Source organism: Colletotrichum jinshuiense, chromosome 8 (genome assembly GCF_051148585.1).
Source record: "Colletotrichum jinshuiense chromosome 8, complete sequence".
In the NCBI taxonomy this organism is placed as follows: Eukaryota; Fungi; Ascomycota; class Sordariomycetes; order Glomerellales; family Glomerellaceae; genus Colletotrichum; species Colletotrichum jinshuiense.
Genome location: NC_139315.1, coordinates 123554 through 146628, shown reverse-complemented (window position 1 = coordinate 146628; position 23075 = coordinate 123554). Strand labels below are relative to the sequence as shown.

The window sequence follows — 23075 nt, the reverse complement described above, 5'->3', positions numbered from 1 at the left end:
AACGAAATTAAGCCTACACAATCCAAAAATAAAGAGGCTCTTCAGGCGCGCTTGAGGCCTTGAAGCGGCGCGGAGACCATGGGTGTTGTTATTTCCTGTGGTCAACAAGTACTCGAGAAGTACATACGGCATCCACCATGTAAGCCGCTTGCCATCACTTACACTACTCTAGCCTGATGGTTCGCCGGTGGGCACCAGTGCTTTCTGGTGCCGTCACAGTAACTTTGCTGATACTTGGTGATGCAAAACAACCATCTCGACGAGCATGGAGACACGGGTCTCGTGTTGCTTAAGCTTTGACATAATGTCTGAAGCGCAACAGAAATACCCGATCGACCAGACGTTTCTCCTGAATCGTCCAGGCGGAGAGTTTCGGTAACTTGGGGGCCATGGAGCTAAGGCAGGCGATGCACTCCCACCAATGCTTACCAGCAGCCAAAGCGCCACTCCGCGCGGGCAGAGACAGAGAGCTAACGGTCACAGCCCTGAGTCAAAGTGGTACTTAGCGTCTTCAGGAGAGCCTTAGAGAGGGCGGCCCATCTGCGAATGTTTGCAGTACTTTACCAGCGCAATAAGTGCAAGGAATGTGTAGGAGAACATGTGCCAGTACGTCATGAGGATGCCTATAAAAAAAGGAGTGCCTATATGTTTACCGGCAGCACGCACGGATGGGCAGAAACACGACTATGTGGGCTCTGCATGTGAGATGAAGAGACTCACCAGAATGCTTATTCGGTGAATTCATCAAGGAGTATAGCAAGCGTTGTGGTGTTCTTCACCCGTGCTATTAAACAGTGGCGTTTACCAGCAAGCCCCGGCCGGTATTGGTGGTGGTTGTGGAACACGGTGTCGGCGACGTTGTTGTTTCGTTCCAAGACACAATTTTGAAGCAGAACCCAATCAGCCTGTCGATGGCTTAGAAGACAAACTTGGAAAATGCAGCTTTAACTTTTTTGGTCGGACAACGCGACACGCGTGCGAGATTCGACAGGCGGCACCCGACGACTGGGGGTGTGCATCGATTCCATTATCGCCCGGAAGACGAGGCAACCAGCACTGACTGGCACTGACACCGACCGTTGGGGCAACGGGACGGTAATTAGGACGCCGTCATTGTTTCATGAAGCTTGTACCTGGTGGTTCCTGGAAGAAATGCAGAATCATTTAGCACCAAGGGTTCTTTAATGACATGCTTGCAATTGTTGCGGCTTGGATCTCTGTGGCGGTCAGAGTTGGTCCGGGAGCATCTCAGCCTCTGTAACCTGTGCAAGTACGTGACTGCATCCTTGCAGGTCTCGTGGTCCCAAGTGAGTGGCTGAAAGGCCTAATGGGGACACATGTCGAATTTTGCAGCATTCAGCCATGGCATAGGGTGGTAAGCGTGTGGCCAACTGGATGTCTGTCTCGATTGGGGCTTCCCAAAAGAGCAAGCTGAGACGCTCGAAGGGGAATAGAGTATAAAAGGACTGTGACCAAGGGGCGACGCGGTAGATGGGGACCGGGGGAACGGATGATGAGGAGGTAGGAGGTTGGATGAGACGCGTTGGGAATCCAAGAAATGGTTTGATTTGGGGGGAAGAGTTGGAAGCTGAGGAGAAGACGAGGTTTGAATAAGGTAAGCGACAACTTGGTCCGTGGCCGTGAAGATCTCGCAGCTGGCTGCAGTACAACGAGCGGCAGGCAGGAATGGTGATTTCATCAAAGGTCGTCCCTTCCCGGCTCAGATGGAACGGAGCGGGGTGGAAAGAGCCAACCCACGGTGAGATCGGGCAACAGATCGGTGAAGGACCTGACGGGGAACACTGACCGCGAGGTGGGACGTGTGAGGAGGTGTGGAGGGTTGCACTTACCAAAACGACTCGGACGGAAGTTGCGCTGGGGTGGTGCGGTTTGCGGTGGCAATTTCCCTAGGGGTCCCACATCTGCCACCCCGGGGGTTGGAACAAGTTCGCAGTACGTCTAGTAATAGCTGTGGTAGACTGCCACCTACTCCACACTCGAAAGAGCAGAGCACCAACACGAATCACCGAGAATATCTAGGTATCAAAAAACAAAAACAAAAAAACAACAAAAGCGATATCGCCAGGACCACCCTCTTACGAGCCGACTTCAATTTGGCTACAGAGACCACTCGTGCACCTAGCAGCTTTTTACCTGGCTGCGCGCGCCCGAAGCGGCAGCACTTGGAGAAGCGGCAGCCGGCCCCAACATCCATCTTGCTCGCCCAAACCTCGATGTTCTATCAGATGGCCGCTTGAACCCTGCCAAGCTGCCTAAGGAACATCACTGTCTCTAACTTCTTGTCCAGATCTTTGCTACCAGAGCATCGGCGATTGCCCATGGTTTACACTCCCTGCAGCCTCGTTACTTCAAGCAATGCACCTGAGGGAAACAAGAATCAAAAAAGGTCGACCTGCGTCGAATACAGCCCACCATGAGCAAGGTACCATAGGGACAAGGACACGGAAAGTATTTCTGGCTGCAAGGCACGGCTTATCAATCAACATGCAGCTGAAAGCAGGCTGCTCGGCGCCTTACTCGGGTGGACGAACCACACATACCCTGCAGCTCGCGATGATGAGGGTGTAAGACCACCCACACAGCGGGCCACAAACGCCAGCATCCAACCCGGACATTTTGAGAATTATGCGCCATCCTCCATTCTGTCGCCATTTCTGACGGCAGAAAGCCATCATGCTGTTCAGTGGCTGATGCGTTCTTGGTCTGTCTATCATTCACCCTGCCGTCCAAAAGGGGTGCCCATGTGCCGTGAGCAAAACGTCTCTGGCCCAACTTGGCATTCTAATCGTGCGTATAACTTGGCTTCAACCTGTTGATGACGAGAACACCGCCAAGGAGACACCCGCAGCATTCGGAGTTGGTGTCATGTGTCAGCCTCTGAGAGCCATGCATATCATTTTTTTGCGAAAAGGTTAGAGGTGACCATCTCAACTATTGATGATGGTCCAGTGACTCGTTGCTCCTTCCAAAACACCTGCAAGACTCGGCAATCCGCACGGGCAGAGCTGAAAGCCTAAGAGAGGATGAAGGAGCTGCAACTACTCAATGAGTTGCGAGGCCTAGAATGTCTGGCCGAGACCCCTCGCGGGGTACCTCCCCGGTGACTGGAGCTGTGTCTGCGTTTCGAAATTCCCACACCATTCTGGCTTGCCCCCGGGCCGTAGTGAGCGGAGCTGAAAACTGTCAGTACCGGTATGTACGTGCGCCGGTCAAGACTACTGCACACTCGGTCCATGGTTCGTCTCTCCGACTCCAGAACACCCCATGCTTCCATGACAACCTTCAGACGCATCGCAATCACACAGACGTTGTTGTGTGTTGGCGAAATAGTCGCCGCCAATGCGTCTTGGGACTTGCAAACTCATGGGCTGCCGTTCTGCCCATGACCCCCGTGTACAGCTATTTGATTCCAACGATGTTAGCCCGCCGTCTCACCTACGAACACGCACCCTGGGTTCAGTGGATCCAGAGGTCCAACAACAGGCTGGACTTCATTGAACTCCAAAATACCCGAACTTGAATTGTCAGTCAAGGGTCCCGCCAATGGTCGCCGACTGGTTGGGTTTCGTCCAACTGCGTTTGTGTGGCAAAATGGCTGGCACCCGGCCGCCTCACAAACTATTGACAACTAGGCTGAAGCCCATTTAGCGTGATTTCTCTCAAGAGGATGGGGGGGCGGCAGGCAAACCCAAAATTCTGTTTGGTGGGAGAATCAAGTGACAAAGAAGTGACAACCCAAAGGCTCAAGGTGAATTGGCGTCTGGCCAGCCAGCTATTCCACGTGTTGCGCGACATTGACATGCATGCAGCCCTGGGCTGGACCTCTCCCACGGTCAGCAAAACGATGCACACCTGACCTGAGCAAAACCAAGGCTCGAGCAGGTGCTGACTCGTCGGCCGTGTTCCCATGCGTGTCTGCACGACTACAAGAGCCGGTTTGTGCGTCTTCCTCCTCCTCGTCTGAGATGCTGGGACCTACCACACCCACGACGCACGCACAGTCTGTTTACCTTGGGAAATGGAGCTGTTATGCAGGGTTTCGAGACCGCATTGATTAGTCTGTTTAGCCCTGCCAGGCCGCGGCACCTACGACGGCTTGCGGGAAATCAAGCGTCAGCCAGGAATGTTGAGGCATCACGAAAGGTAAACAAAGGTGGGGTCTGTGAAGAATCATCATTCGTAATAATAAATTTGCGTCTCCGAGGCGCAGCTGTAAGATTTCCACCACCGGGGTATAATTCAACACTTCATCTACCCGAATAAGGATGCCTTCTTTCCAAAAAAGAAAAAAAAAGGACTGGCCGGTCGTACCCTGTTGTATAACGGCTTATCCTTTCTTGAGCCCCTGCAATGCCATGACAGCGTCTGCCTCCTGCTCGAACTGCTTCCTACCCCTCGGCCGCATAAACCCAAGGTTCCGAAGAGGAGTCCAGTCGGGCGCGTTTGCCAAACGGTACAGGAGTGGATCAGAGAGATAGAACGGGTTGGCTATCCTCAGGTCGATGCCTGTCTGCACGTTAGGCGACATAGTTGAAAGAGGCCCTGTAGGAGAATGGACTGGCTCCAATGGCTCTGGTTTCGATGGTACTGCGATAGGGGCCTCGTTCGTTTGAAGAGGCGGCAGTTTGAGCGAATCCATAGGTGCTCGACGGATGTCGGAGAGAATCTTGGGCGAGACGGGCGAGACAAGAACTGGTCTGTTCTTGGGTTGCCGCGTTTTAACGTTTTGCGGAGTCGGCTGAGGGAGAGCATTGGCAGCGGCGTTTAGTCGAGGCAATCCGGGCAAACACACCTCAACGCCGTCAATTGTTTTCCGCTTCCGTCTCCGAGGATTAAGCTTAACAGCCGCGAGGATGGAGTTTTCTTCGGTTCCTGACATGACAACATCCGCCGTGCCAGCTTTCCCGTCCTGTGCCGGCTCTGGCTCTCGCAACTCTTCCTTCACGTGCGGCGAGGCCGGCCTCAGCTGGAAAGGGCTGGTGTCGTGCGATGGTTGTGGCAATGCGGCCGGTGCAGATTTCCTGGCTCGTTTGGTCTTCAGCTTCTCGACCCGGAACGCCGCGGCAGAAGGTGAAGGCGGAACCTGGTCGTGGCTAACGATGCGACGAAGCTCGGTCACGACCTTCCATGTCGCCCACGCAGCATTCGTCTTATCATCACGAACGGCCATCGGCCGTTGAGGTGTAGGCTTGGCAGCGGCGGGTCTTGGCCTCGCTGTTTCCTTGCATGCTGGCTCGATCTTGACTGCTTTGTCTGTCGTCGCCAGGGTCACCTCTAGTTGAGGAGGCGCGGTACGCTCCAGAGTTTCTGGCTCCGTGGCCTTTGAATATTCGTCAGGCCCCACCGTCGCATTCGGCGGCGAGACCTCTTCAGGGCTGTCGCATGGTTTTGCTGTCTCTGGTTTCGGCTTTGGCTTTTCGTCTGCTGTGTTCTGCCGTTTCTTGAGCTTTTCGCCAGTCTCTTTCTTCTTCTTGGGTAACTTGGTGCCTGGGGGTAGCCAAAGCAAGGGTATTCTTGTCTTCAAATTCGATACCCATGCGTCGCAGTCCCACTGCACCCAATAGTCGATAATGTCTCCCCATGAACTCTCTGGAGGCTTGGTGAAGTTGACGAAAACGACCTTGCCGCCTCTACTGTGGATGGTTTTGGCAAACTCCCTGACAAGGACCTTGAGACCATGGACTTTCAGTGACGTGCCGAGGATGAGGAGAAGGTCTGGGGAAAGTCCAAGGTCGTGGGTGACGATGGGGGAGATGAGATGGGCATTCGGATGCTCTTCGCCGTAAAGGACGATATCCGGTCTCAGCTTCCCGACGCCTAATGCCCGTTTCCCCCTCTCCTGTCTTGCCGCCGTTGCTCCAGCGCAGTAAGGACATTCTGGCTGTCGGCCAGAGAGGGTTTCGTATGCTCGTCCATCCTCCTCCCAGGCACAGACCTTCCCGCAGAGGAAACACCGGAGAGATTCCAAAGAACCATGCAAGAAAACACACTCCACACCATTGGACCTTCGTTCAGTTCGTTGAGTTAGCGCCTCGGCAGAGGAAGGAGGGGTGGCCAATTCGACTCCTTCGGCGCCACATGCTCTTTCTGGATCGCTCAGCGTCCTCTTCTCTTCTCCTGATTCTTGCCCTGTCAAGGCCGACTCGCCGCTAGATGAGGGATTTTCCGGGGGTGTCGGTACCAACGTTGCTCCAATAGACTTCCTTGAGAAGCGACCGCGATGCCCTGGTCCTTCTTGAAGTGAGGTAGAGAGGCCGACCTTTTCCTCAATCTGGTCGATATTTTGCGTATAACACCGTACCAGCTTCCCACGGTTGCGGAGATGGCCGATGAAGTGGTGCGACTCTGTGGGCTCAACATCTTTCACTTTCTGCCGGAGGGTTGTAGCAAAGGTATAAAAGACTGATGTTCTCAGCGGGTCGGACCAGATAGAGGCGTCAAATAGGTCTCTGCCTTTGATGTTGGGCAAAGTTGACTTGTTGGGTTGGGAAGATGGAGGTGATTCATCAGTGTCTGAATCAGCTGCGCTGCTCGCCACACTGGATGCCTGTCTGCTTGTTGACGACGATCGCTCTTCGAAGGGGTCAAACAATACAGGGGGAGGCGACGACAAAGGTGATGAGCTGAAAGCCAGCGCAGGTCGTCCAAGGCTCGACTGGGCAAAACAATCGCTTTCTCTGTGGAATGTCGGTGTTTGTGGGAAAACACTGGGTGGCGACGAAAGAGGCGACGAGCTGAAAAAGAACCTCGATGTTTTGGGTGTTACATGGCACGCGGCTTGAATGGCAGTTTTCGGAACGGAGTCAAGTGCTTGGCGAGCCTCATCGGGTTTCTCTTCATGTTGTGACCCGGCATTGCAATGCGGCTGGCTTGAGTTGAAGGGGCTCGAAGTCGAGTTGGGGTTCTCGCTTGTTCCCGTTGCCTGTGTGGAAGTCAAGGAAGATGTCGCCAAAGACCTCTGTCGCAACACGGCGGAGCGCGCCTGATAAGCGTTGGCTCTCCGCCGGACGCCTGGACTTGTCGACCGTCCTCGTCTGGGCAAGGGCCTGAGAGCAGAAGTTTCCTCCTCTGTCGAATTGTTTAGGGCTTCCGTCAAGTCCTCCCGCCTAGTACTGCCTGAACCTTTTCGCGGGCTCTCGGCGGGGGGCAGTGACTGAGCTCTTCGGGTCTCTCGAGATGACCTCGTCATAATGCCTCTGCGTGAACGATCAAGAGCCTTCCCAGACTTGGCATCCTGTTGCACCCCCTTTCCATCGGCCGTCAATTCTCTCGACCTCGCTCTTGTGGTTGGGCCGTTGGATTTGGTCGCATCAGAGCCGCAGGGCTGTGGGGCGTCTTCTTCAGACGAGGGAGTCTTGTCTTCAGTTATACTAAATGTCTCCGTGTCTTCAGTGAGTTGTGAATCATCGCCAGATAGGCAAATGCCAGAATCCTCAAATGAAAGCCTTCGCCGTTTGGTAGGTGGTTCCTGCTCGTCGCAACTGGTATCAGTTGACGCAGGGCATCTCAATTCAACAGGGTCCTCCCGGTTGGCAGCATCGAATTGGGCTTGAATTAGGGAGTAAAGGCCATTCTCACTTCGAAAGTCCTAAGGTCTCATTAGCTAGAATCGAGACGCAACCATGGCAATCGCTCTTACAGGAATGCCAGAATTGGTGCTGATGCCGGCCCCCGTTATGACCACGACCTTCCGGGCTTTAAAGAGAGCATCGGCAATCCCCTGCAAAAGCAAATCTGCTGCGGGGGTTACCTGGGTGGTAGGCATGCTGAGGGCGTCCTCAAGTTCGGCCCATTGGACTGTTGGGAGTGGAGTTCTGACTGCCAGCTGCTAATCCTTTGTCCCTCGAATATGTATTGAAGGCGCGTATCCGAGATGGCCCAATCGTTTGATGGTTCTCGAAACCCAACCCGGGAAAGAAACGTCGAGTAGGATTTGTTCGATCTGGATTGGAGGCGTTTCGAGCCTCTCTTCTGCACTCGTGCTTCCTTCGAAAGGACTGTGCCTGCAACGGATGGGGTTTTTGATCAGCTAAGGCGCGAGTCCTCCAACTTCTCCCAAAATGTCGAAGGCTGGCTCAAGGGTGATGGCAGAATATTCCCTGGTTCGAGGAGAGAGTGAAAACAGAAAGGTCGCGTGTGTTTTCGAGGTAGTGGTTGGTTTGCGACGCGACGGTGAGCGAGGTGGCAGGATGCGGCAAGGTAGGTACAGACGCGGTGGGCCGGAGCTGGCAGACCGGGGTTCGCGATGCCAGGTTCTTTTGTCGAGCTTCGCGATTGACGGTAGGAAATGACGAGAGGAGCTCCCTGGGCTGCTGGTCACTCCTGAATAACGTCTCGGGAGAATATGCGTTCTCGAGAAGGTCGAACTTTGTGGTTCTGAAGTCGAAGCAAGACGAAGGTCAAGGCCCTGGCCTCGAACAAGCAGAACGCGTCTCGGACGGTGCTCGGAAGGACCAAAGCTCGGAGGCTTCTAGGCCAAGGTGCAAATCCGTGGCTGCGCTAGCGGTAAGATGAGGGCAACAAAAGGGCAGACGAGCTGCCCAGGTGAGGGAAAGCGGCCAAGGACAAAATAGAGCAATTGACAATGTCGACGGGTGGTTGTTCGAGGTTCCTGCCAAATCGGATGTTGTTGTGAACCGCGACTGCCCCGAGGACCCAGAACGAGCAGGCGCTGACAGCTTAGCGTTAGCGGCCCAGATCGCTCGCTACACTACAGAGGGTACATTAATCACCTACATGGCGAGATCGTCGAGATCCACTGATTCGCGATAAAGATAACGATAACGATAGCCCGCCCCGATAAGGAGCCGGCCGACAGGGGGCGCCGTGTCGCACCGTTTGAACCGGTGTGTATTTGCACATGGCTACACTACCTCCTCGACACCCTCGACACCCTTCGTGACCCTTGCACTCACCGCTTTTATCCCACTTGCATGTTCGAATTCAAGGAAAGCGCCCTAGGAAACACAGTGTCAGAGAAACGTACCACCCTGTTCCTAGTGTGCGGGTGTGCGGGTGCACTACTGACTTAAATTAGTGACTTTGTGCCTCTCGGAACATTTCCAGCTAGACCCCTTGGTCAAACGCGATTCTTTCTTCAACGCGTTTCCTGCTCATCTTGTTTGTGCCCATCACCGTGGTCATTCACTCTGCCTTTTGGCTACTCGCTCCACAGATATTACATAATCTTCACTCATGACCTCTTCAAAAACATGTTGAGCGATGGCAGGTGCTCTCGTTGTCTTGAATCCCTCATAACATCTCATCTCGTTGGTTGTCCAAGGCGGGAGATGAGTCGAGTCTGGCGCCCCATCTCTAAACGAAGAGCCAACGGATTTGGCATCCGTGGCTCTCCAACGATGCCCGCCCGAAAATATAGTTTACCTCAGCTTACTACACAACTAGGAAGAAGATAGTTACATAACCACTTCGAGAAATGATGATCTGACTATCTCTTGGGTTTGACGGGCGTTTGTACAACTTCTAATATATTCCCTGACCTGAGGAATAATTATTGATGTAACCAACAGGCTCACTCGCGCTGGAGGCGTCGTGAAGCAGATGCCGTCAAGTGGTTGGCATCTCAGCTCGCCGATGAACCAAAGCAACTTACTTCTCCGGCCAACCCACATAAAACGGCCATTGTCGCCCGTAACCACCGGCTGTCAAAAGGTTTCACTTCGAACCCCCCCCCGGATTGCTCATCGTAACAGATCCGATGGCTTGGCACCGCAATGCTCCGAGTCTGTCTTCTTCTAGAAGCTGACTCTTGAACGACCGAGATGCGAGTCAGCGGCGAGAACTCATCGCCGGTGCGCAAATCTGTCAAGGTGGAAGTAGCGCCAAAACAGATGAGACGATGCCGACAGCAACTTGGGACGCATTCTTGACAGAACAGCGACAATGACGCAAGGATTCGCCCACCGTCCATCCCAGCTTGTCGATACTGTCTCTCTGTCCCTTCTGTCGGCCTGGTCCATCTGACCTACCTATTTGTGCCTCGCGGGACTTACGGCCGAGGCCACAGTGTCGTCCCTGAGACGATGTCGTTTGATCTCCATCGCCCCCACACCCTTGTGACAGCCGCGACGGACATATCTACCGCCGCCGGTTGGCCAGTTGCATCCCATGTCAACCTTAAGGCTGGTACCCCGGCCCACGAACACCCCAGCCTGAGGGAAACCTTCCTCAGCTGCCAGCTCCGTCTTTTGTCGCCCTGCTCGTTTTTCGCCGGCTCTGATGCTACCGTACTCGACAGTTTGGTTCCGAATTTGAACCTGAAGGTTAGACGAATCCACCCCAGGCTGTTACCAAGAGCGCATGAATCGATGTTGGCCGATGCATCTCATGATCCCGCTGCGCGCGGGAATATGTGGTCTACCGAGCCGTCAAGAGGACGGACTACATAAGGGTCCATTACGGTCCTTTTCTCTTTCCCTCTCGATATGCAAGTCCCACATCATCACTGTTTGCTGGATTCTGTGTATTAGCGTCTTTCTTTCATAATTCCTACTGAATTTCATTCATTTCGTACACCCAGGCAGGTCCAACTTCATCATGCAGCACTCCGTGTCATTCGCTCTCCTATTGCTCGCCCCTGCGGCACTGGCGCAACAGTGCACCCTTCAGTTCGACGGCCGAATCCCGTCCGGGACCGCTCTGAAGGCTTTCGATGCAAAGAACAACTTTTTCAATCCTCAAAACGTCTTCGGCGCTGGCCTGAGTCTCAGCAAAGTCCTCCAGTTGCCCAAGCAAGCCGGATCGCCCTTTGATGGCAAGGGAAACGTGCCTGTCGAGGTCACGGTCAGGTGAGTGTGGGTCCCGCCCTTTCCTTGCCCAGCTCGTTCAACTTACACACACTCTCTCTAGTGACAAGTCCATCTTCAATAATCAGACCGGCTTTCGCCGCGCCGAGCTTCTCCCCTCCAGTAACTCGGGCACAGACGACTCCACTGTTGGCGTCAAGACACTTCATTTCAGTATCCAGAAGGACGCCCAAAAGCCCCTCAACCTTTCCCACGAGTACCAAATGGCCTTCCTTGAAAGCAATGACTTCAGCACGAACCAGGTGGTTCTCAAGACCGGCACCATCCTTGGCGGCAACGCCACTGCCGACCCGGACACCCTCCAACTCTTCGGGAACGTCAACACCAAGCCTGCGCCCCCGGTTCTCTTCAGCACTCCCTTCACCGAAGGCGTCGTCCACAACTTCGCCGTTACACTGGATTTCAACGCCAAGTAAGTTTCCACAATGGCGCCTGGCTTAACTAGCAAGGCACTAATACACATGGCAGTACCACACAGGTCTTCTACTCCACCGACAAGAACGCCCTTAAGCCCCAGGGTGACGCCCAGCCCAACGACGTCAGCGGCCAGGGCCAGTACCATTTCGGGCTGTTGAAGAAGCCAGTCGGGGGCCAGGGAGACATCACAAAGAACGGATTTCAGCCAGCTGGCATCAGTGAGGGTGTGATTTACAGCGGTATCTTCCAGGAGGACAGCGCCAACGGCTGCGTCAGCTTGTCTCCGTAACTGAGACGTGTACAACCATAATGTAGTACTATGATAGATTGAGACCCTCGCGGGGCGAAGGCCTCTACCCTTTGCCAAAATTGGCATGGGAGACATAGTTAATTCTGACAATTATAAATCATTTTCAAATCATGAGTGTCAGCCGGTCTTGTGTGGACAACTCGACTATAAGAATAGAAATTTTCGCCCCCCCCCCCTCCCCTCAAGCAGTGTCCATGAACACCTGCAAAAACTTCTCAAAATCGCTTGGCACCCCCAGTCCCGTGATGGTGTCGAAGCCCGGCTTCGCAGGCCATCCGCCCGGCGCGTCCCCGTTCCAACTACACGAGTAACTCTGCCCATCCACAACATCCTGAAGCACCGCGCGCATCTTCTCCGAATACAGAAGCGGATTCAGCCATCCAGTCGGCGGCTTTCCCGCCCCCAGACGCACGTCGTTGACCAGCGCAACCATGGCAGCCACGACCGGACAGCTGGCGCTGGTCCCCAGCACACTGCTTGAAACTCCCGCCCACTGAATGGCGAAACCGGAGCCAATTGCGCTGATGTCGGGGAAAGCGCGACCGGAGGCGTTGTAAAGGCCGTCGAGAGTGCCGTTGAGTGCCGCCGCGTACTCCGCGACCGCATCGACTTGCCATTCCGGTTGCGGGAAGTAATTACTGAAACCGCCGGTGCTGAAGCTAGCTCCGGCGACCGGGGGCCCGGAGTTTGCCGTTGCGCCGACGGCGGTCACGTACGGGCAAGATGCCGGAAAGGTGGGGATCGTCATCGGTGCCGCCTTGCCGTCGTTGCTGTAACATAGTCTCTGGCCCGTACCGCGAGCGCCGCCGTCTCCTGAGGCTGCGAGGATCGAGACGCCGCGGGCAGTCAGCGCGGCAAAGAGGTTGCAAGTGCGGATCGCGTAGGGTTTGGGCACGCTCATTTCGTCGTCTGCGTACGAGATGGATAGGACGTGGGGCAGGTTTCCGTCGGGCTGGCTGAGGAGGTGCTCCAAGAACTCGATATAGGGCTCGTTGTCGGATAGAGACATGTGGACTGGCTCCCCATTTATATCAAGCTTGACGCCACGGCCACCGGTGGAATAGTACACCACATTGGTCGGGTAGCCCAGGGCCATGGCGTATTGGACATCAAGTGAAGCTTCCATGCCGGCGCTGCTGAGAATCTGGGGGTTCCGGCCTCCATTGATCAGCTCTACGGTGAAGTTGTAGTCTGTATCTTGTATGTTCGATGCATGCTCCTCTAGGAATGTCGATGTGTCCTGGTAGTTGATGTATTGTTCCAGAAACCCAGCGATGCCAAACCTCACGGGCGAGTTCCCTGTTGGTGCAGTATGGTTGAGGTTGTACAAAGCCCTGATGCAGGATGGGTCGGTGCCGCTGTTGCAGGGTTGCTCCGGCTGGCCACATCTTGGCCTAGTCCTTTTGGAAATCGGAGCTGGCTGCAGTCGCGAGCGGTGAGGCGGCATGAAATTGGCGACGGGATGAACGAAGTCGATGGCAGACATCATCTCATCAGGGATAGCGTAGGACTGAGCCCTGAGTACTGGTGCCGCCCCATCGAAACTGTAATAGGCCAATTCTGCAGCTAGGAGGGCCTGGGCTTCGGCGACAGTAGCATTGAAGATGATCCAATCGTGAGCCACAACGGTATCGACAATTCCATGAGCCGCAAGCCACGAAAGAGCAGAATCCACAGATCTTTGAGTTGGTCCACGATGAGCGTGTACTTCTCCTTTGGACATATGTTTGCCATAGTTGAGATGGTGAGGATTGCTGATTGTATCGAGGCGGGCCTTCAAAGCTTGTATTTCCGGGTGCTTGAGGGCGATTGAAAGGGAGATTTGTTCTGTGCCGTTGGGTAACCTGTGAAGTATCCAACCGTCTGGGAGAGTCTCTACTTTCTCAACGATGACACTAGCAGCTCGGACCGAGAGGGTCGCTAGGCCTAAAAACAACCAGAGTGTAAAACAGTTGAGTTGCATGGCGCCTATGGGGATAAATCGTTGAAAGAAGCAATAGAGTAGGAATATATTAACGGAGACAGAAACATGTGGCTCCTAAAGTGCCTATGAGAAAAGAATTTCACCTGAGTTGGCTGGGATATCTACTATGGAAAAGAATGAGTTTGAGCGAAAGCTGATATGCTAGATGTATAGTCGTCCTGCCTACCCATCGTATCAGCAGACACATCAATTTTCCCACCGGAATCCGGGCTAGAGGACACGAAAGCGACAAGCTTCTCATATAACACAACTAGTTTTTGTTTCTGGAAGCGAGATGTCATCGTGCATTGCACACATATGCTCCCCTATTCAGCCGGTAGACGGAATGAAACTACCAGCAACGAACGGGGCATAGTCATGCGTATCCTCACCTCACATCAGATTGTGGCTATACACCGGTACCAAACGTTCTTGGCAGCACCGGAGACTTGGCTCCTTCAGTCCAAAAGAGCCAACGTCCCCCCCCTTCCACCCCAAAGCAAATACTTCAGACAGTTGTGGATAAGAAAACGATGCCATTCTTTCAGTGAATTGCAGCGGTCACAGCATGAACTGACTTTAGTGTGATATTCATATCATTAAGATTATCTTCGCTGGTTCGACTAATTTTTTTTCTCGTTTTCATTTAGACTCTGACTTGTTCCGTCAACCAAAATGAGTATCTGCCGACACAGAGTGGTGGGGGGGCTTCTCATGCAATGTCCCCAACGATTAAGCCTCCTGGTGGCTAACAACGGCAGTCACCTTTTCTTGACGATTGGCAACCTCCTCCAGTTGCGGTCGCAGAGAGTCGGCAGCCTCTTGCGAGAAGTGTCGAGCACCGACGCGGTGCTCAAATAGCAGATCGATCTCGGAGTATGTGAGACCAAAGGGTTCTGGCAGCCGGAAGAAGGTCCAGAGAAGGAACAACATGGCGATACCGGCCCAGAAGAAGCCACCTCTAGCTCCCCAGTTCCAGTCGTTGACTCCGACGATCTTAGGCTGAAGTGCGTTGACAATGAAACCTCCCGAGTTGTAAAATGCGCGGGCGAGGGCTACCGTCTTCACGCGAAGTCGGGTGGATGGCATCTCCGCGACGAGGGTGTAGCAGGCGGGGCCAACACTCAGCTGGAACAGGAAGAGCATAACGATGATGAGGGCTCCCACAGCCCACGACCTACCAGACGCTCCATCACCACCCTGAGGAATACCAATACCGCCGATAATAATCAGAATCACAACCATGGCACCCAGACCAGCCAAGTACAGCGTCCGACGACCGATGTGGGTCATGATGTACCAAGCGATGATGCAGCCGATGAGGCCAATGCAGTTCTGCACCAGACCCATGGTGAACCCGTTTTCGTCGTTCAGACCTGCGTTGATCATGAATTGCACACCGTAACCCATGAAGGGGACTCCGCAGAATGACTGGGTCAGCCAGACCATACACGCGATCTCGGTGCGTCGGAGGTCAGTGCCGCGGAAGCAGTCCCAGTAATGGGAGCCGGAGCTGACTTCGATCTCGAACTGGTTGGTAAGTCGCATCATCTCGATATGAGCGTCGAGATCAAAATGGACGCCACTCTGGGGGGAAGTCAAACGGCGCACGGCTTCCTTGGCCTCTTCGAGGCGGTTCTGGCGCACTAGCCACCAGGGACTCTCGGGGGCGAACAGCGTGCCGATGATGATAGGTATAGGCCAGACCCATTGAATTGCGAAGGCTAGGTTCAATTAATGTCAACTAATTTGTCGGCCATGATGGTCACGATATTACTCACGGATACGGTATCCCCACTGGTTGTCAATTTTAAGAAGACCACGGAGCATGCCACTGCTGATCAACCCTCCGATGACCCAGCACATGTTTCTGTGACCGTTAGCATTTTTCTCGTGACATTCGAAACTCTTGATCCATGCTATGGCGAACTTACACCCAGGATGTCATGTAACCTACGAACCTTATTAGTACCTCGGGTTTGGGAAAGGTTTCTGGGACGGAAACTCACCTCTCAGAGACATGGGGCAGATATCAGCCGCATAGGTAACCGCAAGGGTCTGGAAGATACCCCACGGGATGCCCTGAATCAGGGCACCAGCCAAGAACATGGGGAGACCATTAGAGAAGAACGGGATGAAGACAGCTCCAATCATGGCAACCATGGAGACCACCATTGTCTTCTTGTAGCCAATCCGCTCGGTAATGAAGCCGTTGATGATGAGGCCGATGATGGATCCCACCTGCACACCGTTGTTGATGATGGTCTGCCATCGGGACGAGACCACGGCAACTCCCTTGGAGTCAACCTGATCTCCGTAGCGGTTCTTGAACGCCGGGAAGGCGTAAAAGTTGCTCATCAAGTTGGTATCATAGCCCTGGACTGATATTAGTAACGGCTTGGAACTACAAAGATCTGTCCGACTTACCTCCATAATGATGGCGAGTGAGATGACAAAAGAGAACATGATAGCCTTTGGCCAGAAACGAAGCGAGTCTCGTACGCTCATCTGCCGCTCGATCTGCATGGCCGTGATGGCCTCGCCTTGGTTGTCATGATGGTGACTCACGGTTGGCACCGCTTCGGCGCCCACAGCCTTGTCCTGAGCCATGATGGAGATGCGAGAGAGATTTTGCCAAAAACGATCAACCAGCTGCGAACGAGGTTATTCCCATATTTCCTGAATGGCAGTGGGACACAGCGTTGCATTTATAGCAAGGGAGGGCGGGGGTTCATCCCACCTTGCGACTACCAATGCATTGGCATGGCCGCCCTCGGGGAGCAAGCAGAGACCAATCCAATCTCCTGATCTTGCCGAGGCTGTGCGGAGAACCCATGATCGAGGCAACATTGGCATCGCACGTTTTGAGGACGTATGCCGCTCATGAGGTCTATGCTGCGAGGGTCCCATGGGGAATTCTCCGCGGCTGGGGGCGATGGTCGGTCGAGACTTTTGGGGGAGCAACGAGATGCGGTGATTCGCTCGAACCACTGTGGGTGACAGGGACAGTGGTCCAGGACTGGGGTTGAGGGCGTTTTCCGCCTGTTCCCCGCCGCTTTTTCCCGATCGGTCGTAGATGGTGGGTAGGCGATGACCCTGGTCAAGACAACTCGGCCGGGCACCGCGTGGTGAGGTGAAATACAATGCCGGGGGTGTTTGCTTCTTGCAGCTCTCTGCTGCTTGCATATGCCCCATCTATCCCAACTTTCATCCAGAATCCATACAATCACCGCGGCCTTCAGTCCGAGAACAGTCCCGCGGCATGCGGAAACCATCGGCTTGTGCTGCCTGCCGGTACATCCTCGTCCCCTTGTGGTTTTCAATGACGTTATGAGTCGGTCGTGACCTGACACGATCCCACAGGGCCCGCCGGCGCAAATGCCAGACCCGTGAGGGCCTGGTCGACTGCAACTATTGCAGCGAAAGGGGAATTGTGTGCGACCAGAGACCCCCCGAAGGAGGCTACTACGAACAGAGAGAGAATCAACGTAAACAGCGCCAGAGAGAGCAGGAACGGCAGCCGCAGCGAAACCAGGCACGCGAAAGTGCATCGCTTGGATCTCGCGCCAGTGGCTGGTGTACCCGATGTGAGACCACTCCGCATGCCACGCTGCCCAGCCTGCCGGTCCGGCTGGATCTGGTGAGACTATACTTTGACTACATCCATGACCAGTTCCACTCCCTCTTCCACCGGCCGAGCTTTATCGAGGATGCGCTCGGCGACCGAGTGCCTCAGGGGATCCTTTACGGCATCTGCGCCCTGTCTGCAAGGTGCGTCCCACCCCATTGCCAAGCCAACACGGGCGTGCTGAGGAAGAGATCACCGGTCTCTGACATACTTCCAGATTCTCGACAGATCCGGTTTTCGCAGACATTGATCCCCGAGACAGAGGGCAAGGATACTTACAAGCTGCCGAGGAGTCACTAAACCTCCGCGACGTCTCATTGACAACGATACAACTGTGTGTGCTAATAGGAGCAGCCTCTACCGCCAATGGAGATGGAGAGGCCGAGAACATCTACTACGGCGTCGCATGCCGCATGGCGCAGCTGCTTGACCTGCCAAACCGGCCGGTAACCAGTCTCCTGGAACGGGAGGTCAACATACGGGGTATGGCCCCCGTCGTTCGCCAAGTTTATCTGCAAGGCACGAAACCCAAACTGACAGGTCCCCAGTCTGGTGGTCACTCTGCATGATCGACGTCTGGTCATCCACCGCAGTGAAGCTGCCCAAGTTGCTGCCGGCGAGATCCGACATCCCCCTGCCGATGGACGATCTGCCTTTCCTCTCGCTGAGCCGCAGTGGTCAGGGGGTCGCCAATGCGACGTTGTCCAGCCAGAGCTCGCAGCACCTGTCGCAGATGGTGAGGCTGAACAGGATCCTGCTCGAGGTCAACGACTTCAACCAGCGGTGCGTGGCCGAGAACCCGGACTGGGACTCTCTGGAGCAGGGCGTCGAGACACTGAGCGCGCGCATGGAGGACTGGCTCGCCGCACTGCCCGATAACATGCGGGACACGCCCGAGAACTTTGCCTGGTTCGCGTCCCGGGGTCTCGGCCGGACGTTTGCGGCCGTGTACCTGGGCTATTATCACTTTGGGCAGCTTTTGTACTACCAGTTTCTGTACGGCGCGGCGGCCACGACGGCCATCAACCCCACGGCATCGGCGTCCGTGGCGCGCCGGGACTTGTATGCGAAGCGGTGCAAAGAGCACGCAGCCCGGCTGTGTGACATGGTGTACCGAGCCCAGACGGCCGCCGGGGCCGACGTCCGGTACACGATGGCGGCGCACGTGTTGGTGATTGCCTCGACAGTGCAGATCCACACGCTCTTGTTCAGCGGCGACGAGGCGGACATCGGCGTGGCTCGGAGGCGTCTCGAGCGGAACTTTGAGTTGCTTCTACAATTGCGGTGTTACTGGCCGGCGGTTGACCGGTCCATCGGCCGCCTGAGGGTCTTCCACGAGACGGCGCGCACGAGTATTGACACGAGCTTCGTTATGGACCGCTGGATGCTCAGGTTTTTGGTGGAGTTTGCGGAGCCCATGGAGGAGAAGGAGGCCGGAATAGGCCGGCGCGGGGATGAGATGGAGTCGCTTTGGACGATGGAGGGGCTTAGGTGAGGGGGTGGGTTGTGTGGTGAAAGCTGGGGAACCTATTATGGACTCTTGGCCCGGCCCAGCGTATGGAGACAGTTCCAGTATAGGAATTATTTTGTTTCCCTCCCTCCTCTCACATGCTCGCTGCGACGCGGCTCATATTCGTGACATGGGGGCCAAGTCAGGTCCTTGCTCCGAGAATTACACCGGCGAACCAACGGCTGTCTCGCACCTGGCGGGGTGTTCTTGGCACGGCCGATGCAGCGACTTTCCTCTCCCGTAGTTGGTGATTCTCGCCGCACTGCTCATGCCGGTCGACTGCGGACCCGATGCATGACTCGGGGGTTGGCGTGCGGAGAAAGAGGCGGGAAACTCGACGAGTTCTCCGCCCCCTGTCCATCCCCGTTTGGCACGACCTCACCGTCTGGTCTAATACCCCTCTGCCCCTCTCTTGGCGCCGGTGGGCGGCATGTAAGTCTGAGAAGAGGAAGCATGATGTTGGAAGTCACGATGGCGGGGCAGAACGGATCCGTGATGCCACTTTTCCTGGCGTTCTGGTCGGTATAAGAGCGAGCGCCATCAAGTCTGAACATACTTCGACAACTACCGAGAGAACGAGGGCAGAAATCATTGTCGCAGCTCAAATTGAACAACTTCCAAAATGGTCTACAGATCGTTGGGCCTCGTGGCTGCAATCGCATCCGCAGGACGGGTAGCGGCTCTCAGCAATGGACTGGCCGATACACCCCCCATGGGCTGGGTAAGTCGCATTGAGCTATCCCACGGACCTTGAGTCTTGAGTCGTGAGCACACCAGACTGACGAGAACCAGAACAATTGGAATGCCTTCGCGTGCGACGTATCGGAGCATCTCCTCCTGAGCACGTCGGAACGCGTCGTGAGCCTGGGTCTGCGCGACCTTGGCTACAACCACGTCGTGCTGGACGACTGCTGGCAAGACGTGAACGGCCGCGATGCGCAGGGCAAGCTCCAGCCGAACCTCGAAAAGTTCCCCAACGGCCTGAACCACGTTTCGGATCGCTTGCACGATCTGGGACTCCGGTACGGCATGTACTCCAGCGCCGGCGAGATGACGTGCGCAAGATTCGGTGAGTGGCCTTCAGTTCCCCCCAAGGACCCGTGCGAATAGAGTAGGGATTATGATACTGACGCCTCCCGAAGCCGGTTCCCTTGACCACGAAAAGGATGACGCGCAGAGCTTCGCGTCTTGGGGTGTCGATTTCCTCAAGTACGACAACTGCTACCACATGGGCCGCATGGGAACGCCCCAGATCTCCTTCAACCGATTCAAGGTCATGTCCGATGCCCTCAACGCGACTGGCCGACCCATCGCCCTGAGTCTGTGCAACTGGGGCGAGGACTACGTTCACACGGTACGCTGGAATCTCATTCCATCTTAGCCTTTGCTTGTGTGGTCATCGATAACTGACAATTTGACAAAGTGGGGAATGTCCATCTCCAACGCCTGGCGCATGTCGGGCGACATCTACGACTCCTTCACCCGCCCCGACGACCTCTGCAGCTGCAACACGGCCGCGGACCCCTTTTGCATCGCCCCGGGAACCCACTGCTCCGTCCTCTTCATCATCAACCGCGTCGCCACCTTCGCGGACCGGAGCATCCCCGGCGGCTGGAACGACCTGGACATGCTCGAGGTCGGCCAGGGCGGCATGACGGACGAGGAGTACAAGGCGCACTTCGCCCTCTGGGCCGCGTTGAAGTCGCCGCTGATGCTGGGCAACGACCTGCGGGATATGCCCGCCGAGGCGCTGAGCATCGTGAACAACCCCGCCATCATCGCCATCAGCCAGGACCCGCACGGGAGGAGCGCGTTGAGGGTGAGGAGGGACGTGGGCGGTGACTTGGTCGCCGACGAGTTTGGCGTCGCCGAGGCCCAGGTCTGGAGCGGTCGTCTGGAGAACGGGGACCAGGTCGTCATCCTTCTCAACGCTGCCGGCGCCGAGATCGAGATGGAGTCCTCTCTGGCGGAGATCTTCGTGTCGGACGGCCCGGGTGGCTCGGCGCCGCAGGTGAAGTCCAAGTGGGCTGTTCACGATCTTTGGGCCGATAGGATGCCGACGGAGGTGGCGGAGGCGCTGCTCGAAGCCAAGAATGACGATGTGAGAGCGAAGATCCTGAAGGGCGCCGACTGGTACAACTCTACGGAGATTCCGTATGCTGTTGGCTTGGAGAATGAGGACCCCAGGCTGTTCGGTAAGAAGATTGGAGAGGTGGAGGCGAAGGGTATTCTGAAGGCTACGGTGCCTAGCCACGCGGCCAAGGTGTTCCGGTTGAGGAGAATCGCGCAGCCCGGGGATGGGTTCAAAGCTAAGAGCCACGACCGGACGCAGAGGGCAGTCAAGGACGAGTTGTGATCGGGCATGAAGCATCACTGTTTCAATGACTGATATAGAATGATGGTTCGGCAGGCTTGGAATAACTGAGAACTATCGGGCACGGGGGGCAAAATGGCAAGGTATAGAATATCGCGAAAACTCGATGTATTTGTTTATTACGGCTTATGACTGAGTGGGATGAAAGCCGGGACGTGTGTCGATTTGCTCGGCGACTTTTGCGGCAATGATGCTTTTGCAAGTGCCGGTTCTAGTCAACATGGAAGGACATACAATGCATTAAGGTTCTAAATAATATTGTGATAGAACATCATACGTATATTTCCTGTAACCATGCATGCTATTGTGGACAACATTTGAGGTTAAATTTACAAGTATGAAAAGTACACGAGCTCGAGTATCACTAGACAATATTGTGAGAGATGGATTACAATAGAACAACTGCTTCAACTACATTGCATTATTGGCATCTTATTAACAACAAAAGATATCTCTTACTGGTATTTCTAGAGTTATCGTTCAACTAGCGTCGAGAACAAAGGGTCTGACGTTAAACCCCCAATGACTTTCAAAATGACCTGGCCAGGAGACATTGGTGCCGCGTTTGGGTCGGCGCACGTTGCGTCAACCCAGACACCACGGCTGCGCTGCCGCGAATCGAATCAACAAAGACCACGGCATGTCCTACCCACAGGTACAGCCCAAGCCGGAAGCCTCTGAGGAGCTCTTCCCGTCAGAGACCAAGACCGCGGGAGAGGATACGACACCCGTCGCCCCCCCAAAAAGCCTGGCTCAAACCCTCCCGGCTGACCCAGATCACGATGCCAAAACTTCGCCTGCAACCTCCTCGCGGCCCGATCCTGTGTTCGAGGAGAGTACAGGCGGCATGTGGTAGAACGGCAGACACAAAGAGAGACACGAAACTCTGCTCAGATCCCCGTGGGATTTGTCTCTCCTCATCCTTGACCATGTTCGGCGGCTAGGTTCATCGTGGGACGGGAGCCGAGCTCCTGACCAGCCCGAGCATCCGGACTCGCCTATTCAGAGCATGTCGTGCCTCGGTCCCAATAGCTCCCCTTTCCCCTTCTCTCCCAATGAATGCATGGCATCCGTTGGACCTCGTACTCCGGGACCGGATAGCCCTGCTGTCTGGGCCTGGGAGGAGGCCGAGATGAGCGCTCGCCTTCATGCAGCTGAGGGCGTCTCTCGGCCGCCGGATGTGGACCAAAGACGATCAACCAGAGATCGCGGCAGGCGGGGCGGCGAAGTCAGATCGACGCCGTCGCAAGGGCAAGAACACAATGGTCATGAAACGGGGCAAAGAGGAGCCCTGGGGTTGGTGCTGCTCAGGGCGCGCCCCCTCCCCGCGGCCAGGATTATGGGTTCAAAATTCCCGTACGTATCTTTTGCCATGAGCTACGTGCGAAGCAATCCTGACGCCGCGAGAGCGCCTCGTTGGGAGGCGCGTTGTGGCCGACACGGAGGTCGCCAAACTTGATTAAAGGCCCGCCGCGAAAGTCCCGTGCCGGTTACGTCCCCGTCGCAAGTTAGTTTCCTCTTGTGGCATATTGAACCTCGCCTCCAAAGATTGCTTCTTCCCATGGCTTCCAAGTTGGAAGCGATTAACCTGATGGCAAGCCAAGCAAGGCAAGAGGCGCCGAAGGAGAAGGTCCGAAGGCGTTGCAGCTAGACACTCGCCGTATACACCCCCCCTCCCCTGAGCTTCACAAAACACACACCTAGAGATTGTCTAAGATCCCCCCCTGGGACAACCTGACGGGTGGATCCGTAAGAGAGAGAAGGAGAGAAGAAACCAGGGTCAGACCGCTGCTGCCACTACACAGCAGACGCCTCACTCCCTCGGGGCTTGAACAGCGAGAAGAGGCTGGGCCAATAGAGGATTCTTTCGAGCGAGACTGACCCTGATCGAGAGACCTGCATGGTGTTGGTGGCATGTCTGGCCGAGAGATTGGTGGCAGAGCGCCCAGGGAGAGCCACGGTAACCCATGCTTGTTCTTCGACCCGCCAAGGAACGATTGCGCTACAGAGGACGGTGGTACCCCCC

At 55.3% G+C, this 23075-nt stretch overlaps 6 protein-coding genes across 6 annotated transcripts; 3 read left to right on the top strand and 3 right to left on the bottom strand.

The window, feature by feature from the left end:
- Positions 1–4348: 4348 nt before the first annotated feature.
- Positions 4349–7786, bottom strand: EsH8_VIII_000032 (DHS-like NAD/FAD-binding domain-containing protein; the record flags this gene model as incomplete). The annotated part of the gene is made up of 2 exons (XM_083269074.1): positions 4349–7609; positions 7661–7786. The coding sequence occupies 2 exons, from the start codon at positions 7784–7786 to the stop codon at positions 4349–4351; spliced, it is 3387 nt and encodes a 1128-aa protein (XP_083128842.1).
- A 2792-nt stretch (positions 7787–10578) lies between these two features.
- On the top strand, positions 10579–11553 carry EsH8_VIII_000031 (uncharacterized protein; the record flags this gene model as incomplete). Its single annotated transcript, XM_083269073.1, has 3 exons — positions 10579–10829; positions 10891–11259; positions 11316–11553. 3 exons carry the CDS (start codon positions 10579–10581, stop codon positions 11551–11553), a joined length of 858 nt encoding a protein of 285 aa, XP_083128841.1.
- A 202-nt stretch (positions 11554–11755) lies between these two features.
- Positions 11756–13537, bottom strand: EsH8_VIII_000030 (peptidase S8/S53 domain-containing protein; the record flags this gene model as incomplete). The annotated part of the gene is made up of 1 exon (XM_083269072.1): positions 11756–13537. The coding sequence occupies one exon, from the start codon at positions 13535–13537 to the stop codon at positions 11756–11758; it is 1782 nt and encodes a 593-aa protein (XP_083128840.1).
- Positions 13538–14269: 732 nt separating this feature from the next.
- Positions 14270–16147, bottom strand: EsH8_VIII_000029 (uncharacterized protein; the record flags this gene model as incomplete). Its single annotated transcript, XM_083269071.1, has 5 exons — positions 14270–15261; positions 15319–15407; positions 15472–15490; positions 15547–15913; positions 15965–16147. The coding sequence occupies 5 exons, from the start codon at positions 16145–16147 to the stop codon at positions 14270–14272; spliced, it is 1650 nt and encodes a 549-aa protein (XP_083128839.1).
- A 480-nt stretch (positions 16148–16627) lies between these two features.
- EsH8_VIII_000028 (fungal specific transcription factor domain-containing protein) lies at positions 16628–18660 on the top strand (the record flags this gene model as incomplete). Its single annotated transcript, XM_083269070.1, has 4 exons — positions 16628–16665; positions 16901–17308; positions 17383–17648; positions 17714–18660. 4 exons carry the CDS (start codon positions 16628–16630, stop codon positions 18658–18660), a joined length of 1659 nt encoding a protein of 552 aa, XP_083128838.1.
- A 637-nt stretch (positions 18661–19297) lies between these two features.
- EsH8_VIII_000027 (glycoside hydrolase family 27 protein) lies at positions 19298–21031 on the top strand (the record flags this gene model as incomplete). The annotated part of the gene is made up of 4 exons (XM_083269069.1): positions 19298–19396; positions 19468–19744; positions 19818–20029; positions 20099–21031. 4 exons carry the CDS (start codon positions 19298–19300, stop codon positions 21029–21031), a joined length of 1521 nt encoding a protein of 506 aa, XP_083128837.1.
- Positions 21032–23075: the final 2044 nt, after the last annotated feature.